Here is a 21,629-nt window from a genome sequence, read left to right as displayed (position 1 = left end):
AGGTGCCTCTCTCTGACTAAAGTCCCACTTCCTTTGACTCACTGCAAACTCACCGCCCTGTGAACTTGGCGAGAGCCTGTCACTTGGCGGCTGCCCAGCCCAGCCCTTCTCGTTCACCGCTCCTGCGTCTCTAGGGACAAGAGCCACAGCGGTGCAGGCAGATGGCACCCAAGGCAGGAACCCTAGTCCCTATGGGGGGCAGGCCTGGCAGTGGGGAAGGGGGCTCTCTTCCCTTGGGCTTATGCTCTGCCCAGAGGTGACCCAGGACCAGGCCGCTGCTCCCCAGAGCCAGGCAGGGGCAGGGGCGGGACGCCACAGCAGGCACTGGGGAGAAGAGCTCGCCAAGGGACCAGGAATCTGGTCACCCGGTCACCCTGGCATCTCCCACCGCTGCCCACCAGGCCCAGCGCTGGCAGGCACGCAGGAACCTTGATGCAGCTTCCCTGCGCACTGCTCTGGAGGCACCTCTGAAGCGGGCCACCCTTCACTCTACAAGAGGTCTCGGCCCAAAAGGCTCACACCTCCCCCAGGGCCCCATCCGCACGCTGGTTTATGTCCAGCTTTCAGAGCTCACAGGGCCGGGGAGAGGGCCCGGCGCCCCTGCCCAGCTCAGGCGGGCCCTCTGCTGTCCCACGGCCACAGCCCGTCCCACAGCCACCCTGCTGTGGCCCGGCCACAGAGAGGGGGCCGCAGACGCACCCGGCATCACTGACAGTGCGCTCCCCCAGGCTGCCGCGCCCTGCCGAGCCCCCGCACGCACCCCGCCACTTCCCCGCTCCGCCGCTGATGCGGAAAGGGCAATTAGGAGAGGAGCTGCCAGAACCCATCACGGATCCATGCAGCTCAGAAGACACAGCGAAAAGGAAGCACAACAGCTCCAGAATTAATTTAGAAAGCGCAGAGCCCCGCAGAATGACAACAAACAGGCCAGTGAGTGCTGGGACCGTGGGGGTGGGCCCACAGCGGCCAGGCCCAGAGGGGAGCCCAGCAGCACTGGGGGGTGTGGGGGGAGTTCTGGAAGGAGGCACCCAGGACACTGGGTGGTCCACAGACGGGCAGGGCAGGCAGAAGGGGCCACACAGCTCTTAGGTCCCTACCACACCCCAAAACTTGAAAGAGCTGGGAGGGGACAAGTGTGCCAGGGACAAAACCTTGGCATCATGCAGACCCCTGTGGACCCCTGGGCCCGAGACGCTAGAAGGGCGCAGGGCCCTGGGGCTTATCCAAGGCCAGGACTCCTTCCTGCCAGGCCTGGGAGACACTCAGGCAAACCAACAAATAACTGGACACTTACTGACAAGAGACTGCAGGACTTATGGTCGGTGTGTGCGGCTACAGATTTCCTTCGCAAATTCCAACCGTTCTATGCACTCACACCAAATCTTGTCATTGAAAAGCTACCTGTGTGAGCACGGAGAGCCCCAGGCCACACGCGTGATCCCAGGAGGCTCCAGAGAAGGCCCAGCTGCGGCACTACCTTGGGCCCCTCACAGCCCAACTCCTTCCAGCCTGGGCTCCACCTGCAAGACGCTCTGCCAGCCACCACCCCCCGCAAAAGGTGCTGGCAGGCAGCCAGGAGCAAGGGCCCTTCCGGTAAACAGGTCACTGTCAACGGGTCCTGTGGCAAGCTGCTACCACCTCCCAAGGACCCAAGAATAGGGATGAGAAAGCAGGAGGGCCACAAAGAGCAGGGGACCCACGGACACAGGCACCGCTTCCAGGTCACACCATCCGTCTAGAAGCTCTGACAGCCGGAGAGGCACGGCCCTCTGTAGGGGACACGTGACCCCGCCCTTTCCATGACAACCGCGGTACCCCTCCCTTGGCAGAGCCACCCGCTGGAGCCGAGCAGGAAGAAGCAAAGGGTTTCAGCTCAGGCCCTGGAGGGTAAGGGGGACCTCTCCTTGGTGCCCATCTAGAGGGGGCTTCATCTGTGTCAAACATGGTCCTGTGAGGACACGGGCAGCGGGGCTGACCGCAGGGACAGAGCCCTGGGGTCTCCAGGGAGAGCACCACCACCTGCCCGCCCACCCCACCAGCTTGTGGCAAACAGCCTTTCCCACATTTGTGTCCCAGAGCAACCCCACAAGGAGGAGCGGGGCCTCAGGTGCACAGAGGTGAAGGGCCCTGTGTCCCCCCCCCCCCCCCCACCGCGGTGCCAGCAGCTAAGGCCCACCACGGCTAGGAGAGCATGGGCAAGCTGGGCAAGCTGCTCAGAAAGCCTAAGACCCACCCTAGCCCCCATGCCCCCAGGGGAGAAGCCCTCTCTTTCCAACAGAGCCCTCCCTATGCTTGGTTGGGCCCCACCCTCCCAGGCCAAGAGGAGTGTCCCCGGATGCAGTCAGCTCCACTCAGGTCCTGGGTGAGAGCCAGAGGCCCTGCCCTAGTCCCTTAGGCAGGTCCTGGGTGCCAGGGCCCACTGCCCCATGGCTGCTCTTAAGAGGTCCAAGATGCTCCTAGATTGTCCCCAAGGGGCCTGCCTGCATAAGCACCCCCACCCCAGCTGTCATTCAACCCCACTTGGCCACTCAATGCCCACCCTGGGCAGTGTGCGGCCCCAGGCTACTCACCCAGCCTCCACTGCCTCCACCTTATGCCAGGCCTGCCCACTCTGCCGCACAAGCTGCAACCCCTTACTGGGCATGGCTCCTGGAGGTCTCCCTCAGGGCCTGGAGCCGGGGCCAGGAGAAGCCTACAGGAACAAGGCCACCGTCCAGGAGACCCACAGGCTGCCCTGTCAACACTACCTCCAGAGACTTCTCAGAGGCCACAGCTGAGTGAACCACTGCTGTTCCCAATGCACAGGTCACCAGGATGATGAGAACCATCCTTCCTCCCAAGCAATCACACACTGGGCATGGGAAGGGCACCCCAGTGCACCCATCCTGCAGATGGGAAAGTGGGCCACCAGATGCCCTACCCACACCCCACCCCCTGCACTGACCCTGCTCTGCCTGGTGGCAGAGTAAGCACTGGGGAGAGCTGGGGCCAGCAGCCCTCCTGAGGGACCCACAAGCCTGCCCCAGGCAGGACACAGCCCACCAGCACGCAGCCTGCCCAGGCTTTCTCCCTCCTGGGACACACACAGCCCTTAACTCTGTAGGTCCACCTCCCTGCAGGGCCCCACATCCTGTCTGGGGGAAAATAAACCATCCATCCTTGAATATCTCCATAACTCCACACACAATTCTACCACTCAATACAAATAACCAGACTGGGGCACCTGGCTGCCTCAGTTGGTGAAGTGTGTGGCTCTTGATCTTGGGGCCATGCATTTAAGCCCCACATTGGGTGTAGAGTTTACTTTAAAAAAAAAAAAAAGGACTTTAAATACGATTAGTGTATTCAAAGGCTTAAAGACAAGACTGCAAATTTTGGCAGAGACCTAGATACTATTTAAAAAGACAAACGAAAATTTTAGAATTTACAAATAACTGAAACTAAACAATCCTCGACAGATGGATTTAATAGCAGATTACACAAAGTTGAATGGACAATTAGCAGCCTAGAAAATGATTTAGAAAAAACTGTCCAGATTTAAGCATGGAGAGAAAAACATTATGGCAGATACGGAAAAGAGCAGAGCAGTGGCTCAGTCGGTTAAGGACCTGCCTTCAGCTCAGGTCACGATCCCAGCTCCTCAGAGTCTGCTTCTCCCTCTTCCTCATGCTCTCTCACTGTCTCTCTCTCTCTCCAATAAATAAAATCTTAAAAAAAAAAAAAAAAAAAAAAGAGGGGCGCCTGAGTGGCTCAGTCATCAAGCGTCTGCCTTTGGCTCAGGTCATGACCCCAGGGTCCTGGGATCGAGCCCCCGCATCGGGCTCCCTGCTCCACGGGAGGCCTGCTTCTCCCTCTCCCACTCCCCCTGCTTGTGTTCCCTCTCTCGCTGTGTCTCTCTGTCAAATAAATAAATGAAACCTTTAAAAGCACACACACACAAGAGCATAGGAAACACACAGAATATGGTGAAGAGGTTTAATAGAATTGTTGCTGTGACCCCAAAAAGCAAGAAAGAATGGAGCAAAAGCAGTACTGAAGGTATGATGGTTGAGAATTTTCCCAAATTGATGAAAACCATCAGGCCACAGATTCAAGAAATATCACAAACCCCAAGCAGAATAACAATGAGCGTGCTAAGCACACTACAGCCCGCTGCCGAAAACCAGGGAGGAGGGCCCGTCCCAGCCCGAGCCGAAGAGCGGGCCGCCCAGCCTGCGAGGGAAGGCCTGCCACACCAAAGGCCTTACACGATGAAAACCTTTCAGAGATGAAAGCAAAACCAGACTGTTCAGACAAACATCTATGGAGAGAAAAGGTCCTCAGCAGACCCGTAACGTTAAAGAAAACGTTAAGAGGTGTTCTTCGATCAGAAGAAGGAATGAAGACAAAAGGCAGAAAAAATACACAGCTAACTCTGGGTAAACGCTGACTGTGTATACACCGTCCCGTGAAGTGTAAAGTACCGAGAGAGTTAAGATCGTGATAGGTCTACAGCACAGACCATGGGAGGGGGGCGGAGTCCACGCGCTCAAGCAGCCTACGCCACCCGGGAAGCGATCACACAATCTCTTGGTATCTGTAACAGTAAATAAAAAATGCACAGTGTGACCTCCAGAGTGAAAAAAAGAATAAAAGAATGTATAGTAAGTATATTGAGGAAAAAATGGAATAAAAGAATCTAAAAGAAGAAAGAACAGAGGAGCCCCTGGGTGGCTCTTGATCTCAGCTCCCGCCTCCATCTCAGGGTCTGAGTTCAAGCCCCACGTTGGGCTCCACACAGGGGTGGGGTGGGGGGGTGGGGGTGGAGCCTACTTAAAAAGAAGAGAGAGAGAAAAGCACAGAAGAGTGGAACAAAGAAAAAGCCCGTAGGAAGTCTGTGGATTTAAACCAAAATACATTAGTAATTACAGTAAGCGTGAACAGGCTAAATCTTTCTTTAGAAAGACAATTTCAGACTGCAATTAAAACTATTTGCTGCATACAAAAAATATCTAAACATCATGGAAGAGCTGAAAGTACACACGTGATTGCGTAGGCTACAAACAACAATCGCGTGTCCGCACGGCGAGGGCGTGTGCGCACGCACCCCTTACAGGACCTGCTGAAACAAGACCAATGCGGCTACACCTGCATCAGAGGAAACAGTCTTTAAGGTGAAAAGCATTACCGGAAATAAAAAAGAACATTTCATAACCTTAAAAGATTCCATCCACCAGGGAGATATAACAATTCTAAACTGGTTTGCCCTCCGTAAAGTGGCCTCAAAATACTGGAAGCAGAACTGACAGCTAGAGAAAGGAGGGAGCCCACAAGCACGGTGCAAGACCCTAACACGCCTGTCCCGGTGACCCGGGTGGGGGCAAGACCTCCCCCTGCTGCCCCAGTCAGTGGGTGTGCAGCAGATGGGAGCCACAGGGCGAGTGCCACGTGCCTTCCAGAGCCCCAACCCCAGCAGCGGGAACTCTGAACTCTCCAAGAGCATGCCAGAGCTTGATCAGAACTGACCACAAGCTGGAACACAAGTCTCAGCACACTGAGAAGGACCGAAATCACACACCGCACGCAAGGCGGGGGAAGCTAGAAAGCAGTAACCACAAACACCTTCAAAGCCCTCATAGGTTTGGAAATGAGGCCAAATGCCCTTCTAAAAAACCCATGGGTCAAAGAAAAATTAGAAAAAAATTTGGAGGAAAACAGGAATCATTAACTTGCGGGATACAGCTATGCTTAGGACAAATTTATAACCATCCAATTGCCTACTTTTCAGAAGAGACCTAGGGCCACTCATCCAAGCACCTGTGGACCCTCTGTTTGCACGCAGGCCTGCTGCAGTCTGTGGGGGCGGCTCTGACCCAGCACAGCAGCCCCCGCCCCCAGCCTCTGCTCCCCACTTGCTGCCCCTCGGGACCCTGCCCAAAGGCCCCAAGGACATACACGCTAGCCAGCGCTAGTGCCCAGGCCAGAGGGGTGGGGGGACTCTGCAGCCTCTGGCCACTCCCCCATCCTTCACAAGCCAAGGGGACAGCACGGCGTGGGCCAGATCCAGACAATGAACTCCCACCCCCCGACATGGCACCTTTCCCCTTTAAAAGCACAAGGAGTGAGGACCCAGGCTACAGAGAACCCCAAAGGAGAGACACGGTTCCAGGCCTCCTTTGCAAAATGCCCACCTCGGCCCCTCAGAGCCCCATGCCCCGCAGAGGAACCGCGAAGAGCGGCTCAGTCCTGACTCAGGGCCACACTGCTGGCTCTCGGAGTCTCCCAAGTGGAGTCCAGCGTGTCACTGCTAGGTGGGCAACAGGGCCAGGCTGAGGCAGGCAGCGGACGGGGCTCTCCGTGCAGGTCCCTGGGGAGCCACAGCTGCCTCGCCCTGCTCCTCCCACGGGGCCAGGCTCCAAAGACACAACCCTCCGGTTGCAGAGCCCCCAGAAGGGGACAGACCCCAGGACTGCTGTCCCCCACCAAACTCAGTTCCTGTCCCTCTCCAGAGGCCTGGACCAGAAGGCCCAGCCTGGGGACACCGCGTCCCTCCACGTGCCCTCCTCCTGCACCCAGCTGTCCTCAGCGGGAAAGAATTCTACCTGACGCTCAGGCCTCAGGAGCACTTCCTCCCAGGCAGCTCCCAGCGCCACTCCCCGGGACACCGTCCCTGAGCCAGAGCCTGAAGCTGCTTTGCATCTCAGCGGCCCCGAGGGGACGGTGCTCCTCCAGCAGTGCCCCTGGGGAGTTCCAAAGTCACACTCTTGCTCCTCCTCTGTTACCTAAAACGTCTGGGCTGGGAAGTGCCAGGGGGACAGATGGGTCACACGCCCCCCAGCCCAGTGCCTGGGTTCCTGCCCTTAAATGCCACAGGGAGCAACAGACAGCAGGCAGGGTCCACAACCCGCAGCCCTCCCAGGGCTGGGTATAACCCCTCGCTCCTTGAGGCAAGAGTCCGCCTCCGGCCCCAGGGAGCCCCGGACAACAGGGGCCTGAGAGCCCACTGGCAATGAACCGGATGCACCAGACGCACAGGCCCCTCAGGGCCACACACCCACCCACCCACCTCTGTGCCCTCATCTGTCTGCACCCCCAAGGAGCGTGTCCACTTTGCTCCTGGACACTGCACGGGATCCCAGCACAGCCTGGCCATCAGCCTGCACCAGATTCTTACCAAGGACCCAGGGCAGGGCCTGTGGACAAGAGCAGGGCTGGGCGCGGGGACAGGAGGCAGGCTGTGCCTCCACACCCTGTCCCGGCCCACCTCCTCACCTGGCTGGGCTTCACCGGTCACACAGCAGCCCCTGTGCCCGCCATCCCCAACCGGACGGTGAGCTTCCTCCAGCCCTGGCCCTGCTTTGTGGGGACACCCAGCACTTGTTCTGCAGCTGGCATGGAGCCCAGAGTGCTGGCACATCCTGGAGGTGGGGCCTGCAGGCCACAGAAGGGGGCCGAGGCCCACAGTCAGGTGCAGACTGCTGCCCTCAGAGGGGAAAGCCCAGTGTCTCCCCAGCCTCACTTTCTGCCTCTGGGAGTTGGGTCACCCTGGGCTCAGTTCGGACAGCGGTCACTCAGCAAACCGAACTTGGCTCCTTCCCCTCCCGCGGCAGCCTCCCTGTGAGCCCAGCGCCCAGGACGGCTCTGGTCTGCGCTGGGCACGGCCATCCAGGCAGAAGGAGCCTGGTAGCAGATGGCAGAAGTGGAGCAGGAAGACGTTCCTAACGCTCAGCTGACAAAGCCAAAGGGACTAAGGGCCTCGCGGCCAGCCGTCCCGGGGGCTGGGAGAGGCAGCAGTGGCAGCCAGCCGCCGCCCCTCCCGCCACCTGTGGGCATCCTCACGTCCCTTCATTCTAGGCCAGTCCAGGCGAAGGAAAGCCGCAGCCATGCTCTGCCGCCCGCCCTGGGCGTGCACCGCGCTCTCTGCTCAGAGTGCCCCTCAGGGCGCCCCCAGGTTCCTCTCCACCCCCTGGCCAGGCAGGTGCCCCCTTTCTGGCTCCCTGCCGGCGGGCCGGTCCCTCTCTGTCTCCTCTCTGCCACAAAGAGTCACATCTGGGCTGCTGTCACCCCTTTTCACCCCCAGGCCGTTGGGCCCTGCCGGGCCACATGCCTAGCAGTGTTTAGGGCTCGCTGATGTGCAGTGACACTCGCTTACTGGTGGCAGAAATGGCACAGAGAGAGGCGCGAGTAGCAGGAAGACAGTGGGCCCCATGGGCAGGGGCAGGAGGCACCGGCTGAGCCGTTAGTTCTCGCACAAGCCTCCCCTGCCCTTGCCACGTGGGCCCAGCACCAGGCAGGGGACGCCGAAGGGCACCAGCACATCCTTGCCGCTAGGACCCCGGCCCAGCGTGCGAGCGGACACGCAGTGCGGGAGGGGTTAGACCCAGGAAAGCTGGTCGGACAGACCACCCGAAGGGCGGCGGAAGGGGAGCGCCGGGGCCGACAGGGAGGGCTGAGGCTTCATCCCGCACCCCAGTGCCCACTGACGGGCAGGCACCCGCAAGCCCACCAGGCCGAGAGGGGTCCTCAAACTGGACTTGGGGTGCACCCTCCTCAGCGCATCCCGATCATCAGACACAAGGAGCAGCCCAAGTGTCCCCAGTCTGGGGAGACCCAGGCCCACGGAGGGATGCTCCCGTTCCCCAGGGACACAAGTCATCCTGAGGCCATCACCCCCCCATTCTAGCCAGGCAGGCCTCACTTCAGGGTACCACTGGGGAGTCCCCAGCTCGGTGGTGGTCACAACTTCCCTAGAGACTCCAAACCTGGCCAGGGGCCACGTGAACGCCATGCACACACGTGCCCTCCCTCGCCGGTTCTCGTGGAGTAATTCATTACCACAGCCCCGACAAACAAAAATCGAGGCCTCCAATGTGCCTGATAATTTATGCAAGGCCCAAGGATCGCTGTGGCTGCCTTTTACACTTTCTCTTCCCCTTATGAAAGCAGCACTCCGGATTTAACTGCTCTTGACGCGTGGGCCCTGGTGAAACCGAACAACCCAAGCGCACACCAGCGAGCGACCACGGAAGGCTGAGCCCTCCGCGGCGGGAACCTCCGGCAGCCAACCTGGCTGGCTTCCACCAAGCCCCGCCCCAAGCCCCTGACCACCCGGCTCCTGCGGTCAGCACCATGGCCCCGGAAATGGCCCTCAGCCCCGTCACAGATGTGGAAACTGGAAGCGAGTGAGGGCCCCTCAGCAAGATCCCAGCACGCACGCTGGCTTCCCAGCACCCGGGGCACTGGAGGGATGCGCCTCATGGAAGTCACCCAGCCCCGGCCCTCCCTGGCATCCTCCCCTGCCGTGACGGCACAGGAAGCCCGCCTCCATCGTGCCCTCAGCTTGGCGGTGGGAGTCAGGGCCCTCCTGGGGCTGCGGCCAGAACTGTCCCACACCCCTGCCCACAACATGGGGCCTGAGAGGGGCATCTCTGGTGTCCCCTGCAAGTGTCCCACTCCCCAACGAGGCTACCATCGGTGGCCTTGGGCGAACCCGGTGGAGACCAGATAGCCAGCACCACAAGAAGGTCCCGAGGCCAGCATCGTGTCGCGCCCCGGGTGTGGCCCTGGGCAGACAGTGACGTCCCCACCCCCAGGCTGCTGGGCTCCCCGGGCACCACGCACTAGAGTCTGAGCATTACCCAACAGCCTGCACTCCACGACGGTCAGCCTCCCAGGGAGGCCACCAGTGCAGAGGGGCCACCCAGCAGCCTGGCTACAGTGCAGGCTGGAGGTGCAGCCACTCAAAGCCGGCAACCCCTCCGCTCCCGGCCATCACAAAGCGCCCCATGAGCACCAGGGGTGAGAACATGCATCCTTCCTGCGGAGGCCCAGGGCACGGCCTTAGGCCCCACTCTGCCCCCTCTGCCCACTGACCTGCCCACAGCCTGAGGCCAGCACAGGCCTCACACGGGCCTACCGAGCAGCAAGCAGTGGGCTCTCGGGCTCCCTCTCAAGGACGCTGCAGTGCTGCGGCCTGGCTCACCCCCTGCCTGTCACTGGGTACCCTGGCCAGAGGGACGGGCCTGGTTGGGGGGGGGCGGGGCCCAGCAGGCGGGGAGAGCTGGGCTGTTCCATGCACCTGGACCCCTCAGAGAAGGGAGCCAAGTGACAAGTGCATTAAAGGCCCCCTGGCAGCTGCTCGAGAGGCAGCTAGAGGAGAAAGATAGCAGTGGGTGCAGCCTGAGCCCCCGCGCTGGTGCGTGCTCAGCAAGAACCCCACAAATGTTCCTGCACAAACTGAGCACATCCAGACAGGCTTTGATGCCCAGGAGTCTGAGACAGCCTGCTCTGACCTCTCCAGGAACAAGGGGACAACCCAACGTGGGCCCTTCAAGCCCCAGAACAGCGGGCCAGGAGCACTTGCCTAAGGAGCCAGGAGCGGGGTAGGCAAGGAGCAAGAGAGCCCACAGACTCTGCACCCTGGGACTGGGGAGACAGAGAGATCCACTGTTGAACAAGCACTGTGTGGCCCTGCCTTGGGGCTAGGAGGGAGGTACAACAGCTACCCAAGGGGCCTGGTGAGGGGCCCGGGTACTGGGGGAGGGGCGGGGGGGTCCAAGGGGAGCTCACGTGAGGAGAAACTCCCTGAGTACTTCCTTGGAGAAACCTGGCACACAGGGAATGGGTCTCCCACTTCTTTGTGGTAAAGATTTTATTGAGGGGCGCCTGGGGGGCTCGGTCGTCAGGCGTCTGCCTTCGGCTCAGGTCATGATCCCGGGGTCCTGGGATCGAGCCCCGCATCGGGCTCCCTGCTGGGCGGGAAGCCTGCTTCTCCCTCTCCCGCTGCCCCTCACCCCTGCTCATGCTCTCTGTCTCTCTAATAAATAAATATTTTTTAAGAAGATTTTATTTATTTATTTTAAAGACGAGAAAGAGCGTGTACACGGGCACTGAGGGGAGGAGCGGAAGGAGAGGGAGAAGCAGACTCCACGCCGAGTGTGGAGCCCAGTGCGGGGCTGGATCCCACGACCCCGAGATCGTGACCTGAGCCGAAATCAAGAGTCAGACGCTTAACCGACGGAGGCACCCGGGTCCCCCTTAGGTGTCCCGCTTCTGGCTGGAGTGGCAGGGTGGCCCCCCCCAACACTGGGCGATCCCAGCCAGAGGTGCTTCACCACCAGGGGACTGTCACTGGGGGCTGCATGGTGAAGACCTGGTGAGACCCAGACAAGGGACCAAGACCACAGCTGCCTTTTCTGCCAGTGACCTAGGGTGAGTGGATACTCCACTTCTCATCTGCACAGAGGGGATGGCAGCTTCTCCAGACCACATGGCCGATATGGCGGCCTGAGCGATGGGTGCCAAGCTCTCACCCAGAGGCGAAGTGGCAGTGCAAGGCCTGGCTCGAGTGAAAGCCTTAGCAACCCTCAGGTCTTCCCTAGGCCACTGTGAAAACTGGGCTCTTCCCACGGTCCTGCCCCTGCAGCCCTGAGCCACCTCCCAGACCCATACCTTCACCCACCACACTAGCTGCTCATCTGTGCCATCTCGGGCACCCTGGGCCAGGCCCCAGGCTCAAGATGAGGCAGGGGAGGGGGAGGAGGGCAGGCTATCACCGTCCCAGGCAGGTGAGCCAAAAGGGCCCGCCTACCCAAGCGACTTCTGGGAGGTAACACCTGCCCACCCAACCATGGCTTCTCAGCACACCAAGGCCACCATTTCCAAGTGGTAGGTAGGAATCCCATGACCTGTGGCTGCTATGAAGCCCCCTAGCCTAGGGTACGGGTGCCCATGTACCAGGAAGTACTCACTCTGCTGCATACAAGAAGCCTGCCACCTCAGGGTGGCCCGAGTCCTGGCACTGGGCCCAGTGTGGACGGAGACAAGCCGAGTGGGCCCGGGACAGCCAGGCCCTGCAGTGGAGCCAACGGGAGCCGTGTGCACCGTAAACACCACAAGCTGGGATCACTAATCACCACGATTACATGGCTGGTAAATCGGAAACCATTTTTGAGGTCTATAAAAGGCTGCTTCTCTCTGCTTTCTCCAGTGTCTGTCTGCCCTGAGACAGATCAAGCAGGGTCTCTGTGCAGCCAAAATGTGGTAGACCCCACCAGTCCTCAGCAAACGAAGCTCCCCGGGGCCCTTTCTCGGGTATCATCTCTTGATTCCCCCCAGCTGCCAACAGACTCACCACCGGGAGAAAAACGAAGGGAAGAAGGCCCGAGGCAGAGGCGGGGAGCACAGGGGTGGGGGGAGGTCACACGGTGTCCCCAAGGGGCTGCCTGCCCCACCACCACCCCCCAGCCAAAGCAGGACTCTAGGTGAACGGGGCGGGAGGGTCTGAGGGCAGGGGAGCTGGGGAGGAGAGGCAGAGGAGGGGAAGCAGGAGGAGGAGTCAGGCCAGATCTTCATAACACGCAGTCCCCAGGCGCAAGGCACCACCGCACGCTGCTGCTGAACAATGCAGTTCTGAATTCAATTAAAGCGATTATCTGTTGTGCCAAATAAATTGTGTACAGCATATATCCTGCGGCACTTTACACCTCCGGGCTCATTATTCCCTAACTGTTTCCTCCTGTTTATGCGCTCTCAAATTAAATTGCTGATAATATGCGCCAAAATAAAAAATGAGCGCACCTTGTCCCAAGAAAATTGATTCTCCCTTTTCCTGAACCGGCGATTGCCAGGTTTTATATACTCTGTTCCTGGTGATCATTAGTAATTCAATTTTCTTTTTATTAGCCCCCTTATCTGCTGAGCAATATAGCGGCAGAGCTGACCTCTTTCACGCGGGTAAATGTTTAAAATCTTTTCCCTGATTAATTTTGCCAGTTAAGAAAAAGAGGAGAAATGGCCCGGCTCTTAGCCATCACAATGAATAAAGCTTAATGTTGATTGTGATGGAATTTCTAATGCCAGGGAAATTGATTGAGCGCGGCAATTCCACAGGAACAGGAACTCCAGGGAGATGGGGCCCGCTCTCTCCTGGCCACAGCCTTTTGGTTATTTAAAACAATCCAATTTGCAAGGATAATTATGTATTAGTGTTTTATCTGCCACTTGAAATGAACAGGGGAGTTTCGATACTGGCCTAGCATTAGCAGGTTATTGCTGCAAATTACTTGATATCTGCTTTCTTTCACATAAAGAGGAAATTAGGCAATCAATTACCAGAAAGAGGTGGGCTGAGGGATAAGAGGGGCGAGTGCGCCCTCTGCTGGCCACTAGCGGCGCGGCGGGGCTGGGGAAGGGACCTGCCCCTCGCCCTCCCTCCCTCCACCGGGCAGGAGCCCACAGCGGGTCAGGTCCCTGCCCTGCACAGCTTCCACGAAAGTCTGGACCTGGGCCAATGATCTGTCGAGGGAAACGGGGAAGAGAAGCTTCGAAGCAGCCTGTCCACCTGCAGGGAGGCACTGCCAGCCGGCCCGGAGCCCCGGAGCCCAGGGTCTGCACCCCAAATGTCCAGAGCATCAGATGAAAACTTGTGTGGGAGGCAGCCGACAGCTGGCTGGGGCCTGCCTGGGAAGCTCTAGCCTGGGGCCTGGGGACGGGAAGGTGGAGCAGGGAAGGAGGGAGAAGGAGGGAGACGGAAGGAGAAGGAAGCCTGTGGACCTTGCAGAAGGAGGTGCATGGGGTAGCCACCCTCGGACTCCTTAGTAGTCCTCAGCCCAGGGAAATGCTTGTCCTCACTCCTGCCCCCACCAAAGCCGCCTCTGCCAGTCTCAGGAGCCGCCTGCCCAGTGTTTCAGGCCTGCACACAAGCATCTTCCACGAGCTCCTTGCCCACTTCTAAGAATGAGGACCCCACTCCTTGGCCCGGCATTCAAGACCTTTCCGAAGGCTCTTCCTGGATCACTGCCCCCTCCAGGCCTGCTGGACACTCCTGGGCCCCTGACACAGCCACGGCACGTCCCTGAGCACATTCATGCAGCTCCCAGGTCCCTCCTCTCCTGCATCCAGAACCACCCCCTTCCCCTTACTGGGGCCTACTGGACCCTCCCATCATGTGGGTCCTGCCTTCCCTCTGGCCTCAGTACCCCCCATGCCTGCCACACAGGACCTCTCTCTGCTCCTGCAACACGGCAGAGCTCATCCCACCTGTGCCCTTCAACTGCAGAGAGGCGCAGCGTTCACGCCTCCTTGTCCTCATGCAGGTCTCGGTTTGGAGGTCACGTCCTCAGAGACGACAGCTGCCCGCCGGCCCCACAGCTCTCTGTGACCCCACTTCCTTTTCCTCTGGGCACGTTTACCACCCGAGAGTATCTTTTCAGCTTATTTACAAGTACCCAGGTAGCTGTCTTGACGACTGCAATGTGGCTCCAGCATGCACAGTACCCACGGGGACCAGCACACTTCCCTGGGCCGGAGCTACTCCACGCCTGCTTGTTGGACGGATGGGGCGGGGGGTGGATGGGGGACAAATGGTGGACAGAGAACAAACGAATGGAGGATGGATGGGGGACGGACGGACAGACAAGGGGAGAACAGACGAGGGAATGGGTACGCGGATAAACAGGCGGACGGGTGTAGGATGAACGGCGGACGGAGGGTGGACGGAGGGACGGACGGACGGACGGAGGGATGGCGGGATGGCTAGTGGATGAGGGAGTGGTAGCCTTCTGTAAGCCCTTCCCCCAACAAGACACTCCCCACCTTTCACAGCCCTCCCAGGGCAGTCTGTGCCAAGTTATCACATCCGTTTATAACCACAAACTGACCCGCTCACCTCCTGGTAGAGAGAAGTATGAAGGTGGGGACCGCGTCAGGCCCCTCAGCACCGGCGCCCGCACTGCGCCCACCCTACCAGCAGGAGGCAGCCCCCACACCCCGGCCTGTCCCCGGTACTGCTCTAGGCCTAGCGAGAGCCAGCCGTCCCGGGCCCAAGGAGCCCAGTGCACAAGCAAGTGGGCCAGAGCCTGCCGGCCCCGCTCCAGGGCAGAGGCACAGCACCTTCACGCCCCCTTCAATCTGCAGACCCAGCGTCCCCGCTGGCCCCTCAGCCCTCCAGGCTGCTGTCCACTGGCGGCGAGTGTCCTAGAACACCTGGCCCGCGTCACTATGGGAGGAGGCCAGCCCCCATGTGGCCAGGGCCCTGCTCTGTGCAGTGGCCCCTCAGCCAGCCAGCAGCCCCCGCAGGAAGCCGGGCCTTGGGCAGCCCCCGCTCCAGCCCCGGCCACGCCAGGGCCCTTCTGCTAAGAGCAGCTGCGAAAGCTCAGCCGTGTCTGGAGGGTCCTGGGTGTTGTCCACCTCTGGCCCCATCTGGAGAGGGGTCCTCAGCTGCAGGCCCTCAGCACATAAGACAGGAGAAGCTCCTCAACCCAGTGGCGCCCTCTCCTTAGGGGTGTCTGCTAAAGGGGACAGCCATGGTCTGGCTCAGGCCTGTCTGCCCCCAAAACAGGTTCCCCGAGAGCAGGGGCAGGACAGGCCTGGCCAGGCCCCAGTCCAGGCCAGCTCTGCTCAAATTCTGGAGGGCGGAACACCAACAGCATGGACCGAAGAGGTCAAAGTGTGCCCACCTGGGACACCCCACCAACCCCTCAGTGCCACCCCAGCATTAGGATAAGGAGCCCCTGGCAGGGCCCCATCTGCTGTCACCCTGTCCCGCGCAATGCCTAGCTCGGCACTTGCTCTACAAGCACTTGCTTCCAGGCCCAGCGAGGAGGCCCGGCGCCCAGCGGCGGCCCAGGAATCCGGCACTCCAGAGCACTCTGGTCCCAGGGCAAGCAGCCTCAGACTGCCGTGGGCTAGGCTGCAGGTCTCAGGAGAGCCTCGTGCCTTCTGGATCCCCAGCACCTGGAGCAGGATGCGAAGGGGCCCGTGGACACACACCCCTGCCGCAGCCAGGCCTGAGCGCCGTCACTGCCCACAAGTGGCCGTCCACGTGCGATGGCTCTTCTGTGGGGACAGATCTCCGTCAGCACCTTCTCCTCCACTCACCCGGACCTCTCTACCGGCCAAGACAACACTGTGACACATGAGCTGAACCAAGCCATGAATCCCTGCAAAGGCCCGGAGGCCCCCGGGCACCACTTCCTGACCTCTCTCCAGGCTGCCCCAACCTCCCTGGGGACTCAGCCACCCCCTGCCAGCCTCCCAAAGCAAGGGGCGTTCGCAACCCGTCCTCCCGTGTCCTCCCCCGTCAGGCCTGGGACGGCCGGCCATCGGTCCATCCACAGCCTTCGGTCCGCTCCCGGTCAGTCCCGCAGCTGTAGCCCAAGCCTCAATCCAGCCCCCTCGCCGTGGCCACCAGGGAACACTGTGGGGCGCCCTTTGCCCTGTCCACCTGTGTCCCGGTCCACACTCACCAGAGGTCAGGTGGGCGGCCAGCACCCTCCAGCCTCACTTCCTCACACCTTCTCATGGCCCCTATGCCCCGCTCTCCCACCACCAGCTCCCACGCAGGCGCTCGGCTCTGCCACGCACCACCTCCTCCTGGACAAAGCCCTGCCCGCCCCTCTGTGGGCTCCCCAAACGCCCGGCACAACATAGCCATTAGGGCACAAGTCCCAAGTCCGACTGCCCAGGGCCCAAACCCCATCACCTCCAGACTCCGTGTGCATCAACCTGGAGAGCCATTGCCACGCATCCACCAGATGCTCAAAGGGGAGAAAACAGGGCTATCATGGGACCTGGTCCGCCCGGAGGAGCCCGGACCCACCAGGACACAGCGTCACAGGTGACGCCCTCCCCCTTCCCTACCCCCCACGGCCAGAGACCCCCCACCCCTGACCACCAGCGTGTGCCAGCTCCCTCAGTGTGCTGCCATCACCGCACTGGGACGGGGAGGGGCGTCCTCCTCAAGGGGACCACGGCGCACAACACCCCCACTACCCTTCACCCTTCACTAAACACCCACGACCCAGGAAGTGCGCCACGCGGACCCCTCCCAGGCCAGCTCAGGGTTCCGGAGGAAGAGGCAGCAGCCCACAGGGAGAGGGGAACAGGCCCACAGCCTTGCCGGCCTGTCGGCCCAGGACAGGCGGCAGACGCCTAGGGGAGGGGAGCCCCGGGCAGCATAAACCACCCCTCCACTCCCTGCAGGCCTGCGTGGCTCCCACCCTCTCGTCCACTTTCTGGCTCCTTCCACCAAGACGGATGTGACTAGGTCTACAGGAGAGACGCACTAAAAAGGCCACCACACACCTGCCCAGCAGCATCTCCCCCACCCGGGTGCCGGGTACAGTGGCCCCGCCCTTCTCCTCTGCCCTCCAGCCCAAGCCACCCACTGCCCACCAGCCAGAGTGTTTTCGGGCTGGAGCACTGACAGAGCAAGGTGGATGCTGAAGGTGGTTCCTAACAGGCGAGCAGAGCCAGTGCAGACTGAGGGAGAGGTAAGGCTCACAGACCTGGCTCAGCAAGCTTTCCAGAACCCCTCCTCCTGGTCATACCTTCCTTGGTGGGGAGGTGGGCCCGGCCTGGAGGCAGGCAGCACAGTCGGTGCCTGGTGACCTGCATCAGGCCCTTGTTGGGCATCTTCTTCAGAATGGGGCTGCTCTTTCCCCGGACGGCCTGCCTCCGCCGCAGGCTGAACTGGCTCTTAGCAGTGGCAGCAGGTGGGGGGCTGCTCTTCTTGTCCCCAGGAAGGCTGCAGAGACAAAAAGCAGGCAGCTCCTGATGGGCTCCCCCCGTGGGGCGGCTGTCCCCTTCCACCCTTGCCCACCCAGATCCTGGCGCCATGGAATCCACCCCAGGAGGCAGTCAGCTCCAGCGGGTCCCAGCCTTTGCACCTCATCAGTGGCGGCTGTCTGAGAGCTGCCACCCTCCCCCTCCCCTGCAGAGCCTGGAGGCGGGTCAGAGGGAGGGCGGCCCCACCCCTTGACCCCCACCCGGTGCATCTGCACCAGGTCTCCTCCGGCTCCCCAGGCCAAATGAACTCTCCAGTGGGGCTGGCGGGGGGGGGGGGGCCCTAAGGAGCCACAGCAGAGGAGGGGCTGCCCCCCACCTCCCCAGCCATCTCAGCAGGAGAGACTACTTCTCACGGCTCCCCTTTCCACAGTAGCTGACACAGAGGACCACTGTACAGAAAAGGCGGGGGAGCCCAGATAACCTGGCCAAAAACCAAGGTCAGGGAGCAGGAAGGACCTCCAGAGCGAGACTCAGCGTGAGAACGACTCTCTGCCCTTGCAGTTAACAGCTGCTGTGACTAAGTCCCTGACCCCAGACCAAGTGCTGAGCCTCAATGCCATTTTTTAGCCCCCTCACCGTCCTTGAGGGTGGAGGGCCAGGGAAGTGACATCTACTCAGTGAGATAGTGACTCACCTGGTCACTTGGCCGCCAAGGGGGCAGACTTCCTCCCTGCTGCCCCCTCGGTTTGCTCACCCAATGTCTGGCCCGGGAATAAAGCAATCATCCACAAACCCCGCAGACCCCGAACCAAAGCTGCCCCGGCAGCCTCTGGTCTCTCACCAACAGGAGAGAGGGGTGGCTTGTCGGCACCTGCCTCCACCTGTCCTCACCGGCCAAGCCCCCATTACTCAGCTATAAAGGAGAGCAGTAAGCCCAGCCTCACTGGTACTGGGCACACGAATGCCACCACACACACGCAGGCCTGACCCGGCAGCAGGTGATGCTGCTTCTCCTCCCACACTCCTGCAGGTGGGCCCTCCCACGGGCTCTGCATACCAAGCAGGGAGCTTAGAGGCCTCGGCCTGCCCCTGTGCCTGCCCAGACAGAACCCTGGGGTGCTGGCAGGGGCACCTACCTAGCACTTCCCCGCCTCCGGATGATCTTGGTGCGGCTCTTCACTTTGTAAGCCGAGAATGGGGTCCCACTGCTGGGTTCCACTGCTAGTCTGTCCCCCGAGGGGGACCGAGATGGGACTGGAGAGAGCTGGGAGGCATGGTCCTTGCTACCAGCTTCTGACTGCCAAGGGAAGGAGGAGGCCGAGGAGGCCGAGGGGCTGGATGCTTTCCACTTGTACTTGCTGGGGGAGGCCCCAGCCGTGGAGGACAGAGCCGACCTCCTGGGCTTGGCATCCGGATCCGCTCTGAGCTGTGGCTTCTCCACTTGTTCTGCTATGCCGAAGGGGGCCTTGCCCACATTCTCTGAGGCTGCTCTGGGACTGAGGGCCCTCCGAGTGGCCCGGGGGCTCTTCGCTGAAGCGGCCACCCACTTGTAGTTGTTTTTCCGGAACTTGTTGGTTCGACAGGACACAAGCAGTGAGGACTCTCGGGCCTGCCTGGGTCCAGAAGCTGGTCTAGCTGGGCCGGCCACCACAGCAGCGGAAGCTGGCTGGTCTGTGTGGGCAGCACTCACTCTCCCATCTCCAAGGAGATGTGCGACACAGGTGGCCACAGAGTGTGAGCCCACCTTCCGGCCCACAGCCATGCCACTGCGCTGGGGCAGGGTGGAGGCTGGGAAGCGTGCCTTGACAGCAACTGCACTCTCACTGACAGTCCGCCGGGGCTCTGAGGGGCTGTCACTCATGCTGCTCACGGACTTCACTACCCGAGGCTTGCCAGGCTCCTTCTGGCAGACCAGAAGGGGGTCCTCTGCACCGCAGCTCCCCTTGACTCTTCCTGGCTTTGGGGGTTGCCGCTGTCCACCTGGGGGCTCGCCCTCACCCTCCTGAGGCCTGTGGTCGCTCCAGGGGGGGTCCTCAAATGCTTCCAAGGAGCCCCAAGGGACCCCTGCAGCACTAGCCGAACCCGGTTTTGATGGTGGTTTGATTTTGATGACCATGTTCTGATCTGAACTAAGCTGTACCTGCCTCTCCAGGACATACTGCTGGGGGTCAGGACCCTGGCTGCCCCCAGTCCTGAGGGGCGGCTGCACAGCACAGTCACCGGGTGGGTCTGAGGGTCCCGGGGGCCGATTCACAAGGGAGTATTTCTTGCGCCATGCAGGCCCGTGGTTCGGGGAGAAGCCCCTCCGGCTTGGGCGAGGGTAGCAGGCACCGAAGGCCCTGCTGCTGTTGTAAGCAGGTGGTTGCCACCGGGAAGCAGCTGAGGTGCCGGGGGCAGAGCCATTGCCATGGAGGTTTTTGTAGTCATCGATCAGACCTGAGAAGGCAGAATCACAGGCTCAGTTAGCCAGAGGGTGAGCGTAAAATCAACAACGGTCCCCTGGAAGTGCATCAGCTGACGAGATGCCCCACAGACCCCATCTCACTCCTGAGCCCCTGCCAGCCCGCAGTGCAGGACAGGCAGCCCCTAGAGCCGGAGAACCATGGATGTTCCCTCAGCCCATCTTTTCCATGAGCCTCTTCCCACCAGTTATACTTCAGTCCTATTTCTGGTTGTTTGTCCTAAAAATGCACCCGTGGCAGGATGTCCCTAATCTACCAGGAATATTATTATACCGCTTCCACAATCCTTTGAGGGAATGTGTCACTCGGCAGGAAGAGCCCAGCAAGGTCCCATGCTGTAATGCCTCAGCAAGGCAGCCAGTCAGCCGCAGAGGCCCTCTGGCTCGCCCACAGCTGGAACGGGGGCAGGCGTACACCTTGATGATCTCCCAGCCTGGCACACAGGACAATGAGCGTAAGACGACGGACACCCGTGAGCATCCACGGTTGACAAGAATGTCACACTGTCCTCCTGCAGGGGGAGAAGAGGCCTGGCTGGCGCCCCAACAGTGGGCTGACACACCCACCACCACCACAGGCTTTCCAAGGAAGCCCCTGCAGAGTCGTCCTGCTGCAGGAGGGGTACAGGCCTCAGCGGGGACAACCCAGGGGCCAGAACCCAACCCACAAACCAGCAGCCAGCCCCTCAGTTACACACTCCCCCATCACAGGTCCCGTCCCCAGGCCCAAAGAGAGCCGCGTCCTGACACCGCAGTGCACGGGGAGCCCAGGAAGCCTCCGCACAGGCTGACCGCCGGCCTGCACTCGCCCCCACACACGCTCTCCAAGGCCTTAAGTCTTCTCTTTAAGGGAGTAACTTTAAACGGGAAAATCTTTAAGTACGGAAACCTCAAGTCGGGTCTAAAAATGGAAAAGTTGGGAAACTAGGCCTGGGGAGTCGGGGCCTGGAGTACCAAGGGGAATGTGGGCGAAGGGCGGGAGGCAGCCAAACGAGACCTCGCGGGGTTCCGCCGCGCCGCGCCGCGGACAAGCCCTCCGCCCCACTGTCTGGCACCGGGGGCGAGAGGGCGCCGAGGAAGTGCCCGCCCACGGGGGGACGCCCCCCGTCGGTTACTAAGCGACGGCCCCGCCGCCACCCGCCGCAGCGCCCGAGGGACCGGCACTACCCGTCTGGCGAAACTCGGGCAAGGGGCTGACCCCGGCCGGCCCGGACGCCCCTCCAGGTCCCCCACCGCCTCCCCGACCCAACCCCCGCCCCACCCGACCCGGCCTGGCCGTCGAGACCGCAGGCGCAGAGCGACCCCCTTCGGGGAGGCGGGCAGGGCCCGCCGTGAGGGGAGGGTAAAGAGAGGGACGCGCGCCCGGGGCCCGACCCGACCCACCCTGCAGGAGACGTATCTGTCGCCGTAATTGCTCCTTTTCCTCCATCTCCGGAGTCCGCGACGCCCGGCCAGGCCCCCGCGACGTCATCCCCGCGCGACTGTTTCCTCCCTCGGGCGGGGCGGGGCGGGGCGGGGCGGAGCGGGGCGGGGGGGGGAGCCGGGTGGAGTCGGGGCGGAGTCGGGCCGGGCTGGGCCGGGGGCGGGGCGGGGCGGGGCCCGCGGAAGTGCCGAGACTGCGCACTGCAGCCAGGCCCGGGCGTTGGCTGGGCCGCGAGGGACGCGCCGTCGTCCTGGCAAC

At 61.3% G+C, this 21,629-nt stretch overlaps 1 protein-coding gene across 2 annotated transcripts in view; it reads right to left on the bottom strand.

Annotated features, from left to right (window-relative positions):
• The window catches only part of ZC3H3 (zinc finger CCCH-type containing 3), an 89,964-nt gene extending 68,545 nt beyond the window's left edge, over positions 1-21,419 (bottom strand). For both annotated transcript variants that reach the window (XM_028093507.2, XM_028093508.2), the window contains exons 1-3: positions 21,332-21,419; positions 18,624-19,923; positions 17,310-17,506 (exon numbers count right to left, since the gene is read on the bottom strand). In XM_028093507.2, coding sequence (XP_027949308.2) covers positions 17,310-17,506; positions 18,624-19,923; positions 21,332-21,419 — 1,585 coding nt within the window. The remainder of the gene's footprint in view (positions 1-17,309; positions 17,507-18,623; positions 19,924-21,331) is intronic.
• Between the last annotated feature and the right edge of the window lie 210 nt (positions 21,420-21,629).

Source organism: Eumetopias jubatus, unplaced genomic scaffold, assembly GCF_037043125.1.
Source record: "Eumetopias jubatus isolate StellerSeaLion01/CBP00866 unplaced genomic scaffold, mEumJub1_p1.0 scaffold_4, whole genome shotgun sequence".
Lineage (NCBI taxonomy): Eukaryota > Metazoa > Chordata > Mammalia > Carnivora > Otariidae > Eumetopias > Eumetopias jubatus.
The sequence above is the reverse complement of the archived record's forward strand: the minus strand, read 5'-3'. Positions and strand labels throughout refer to the sequence as shown.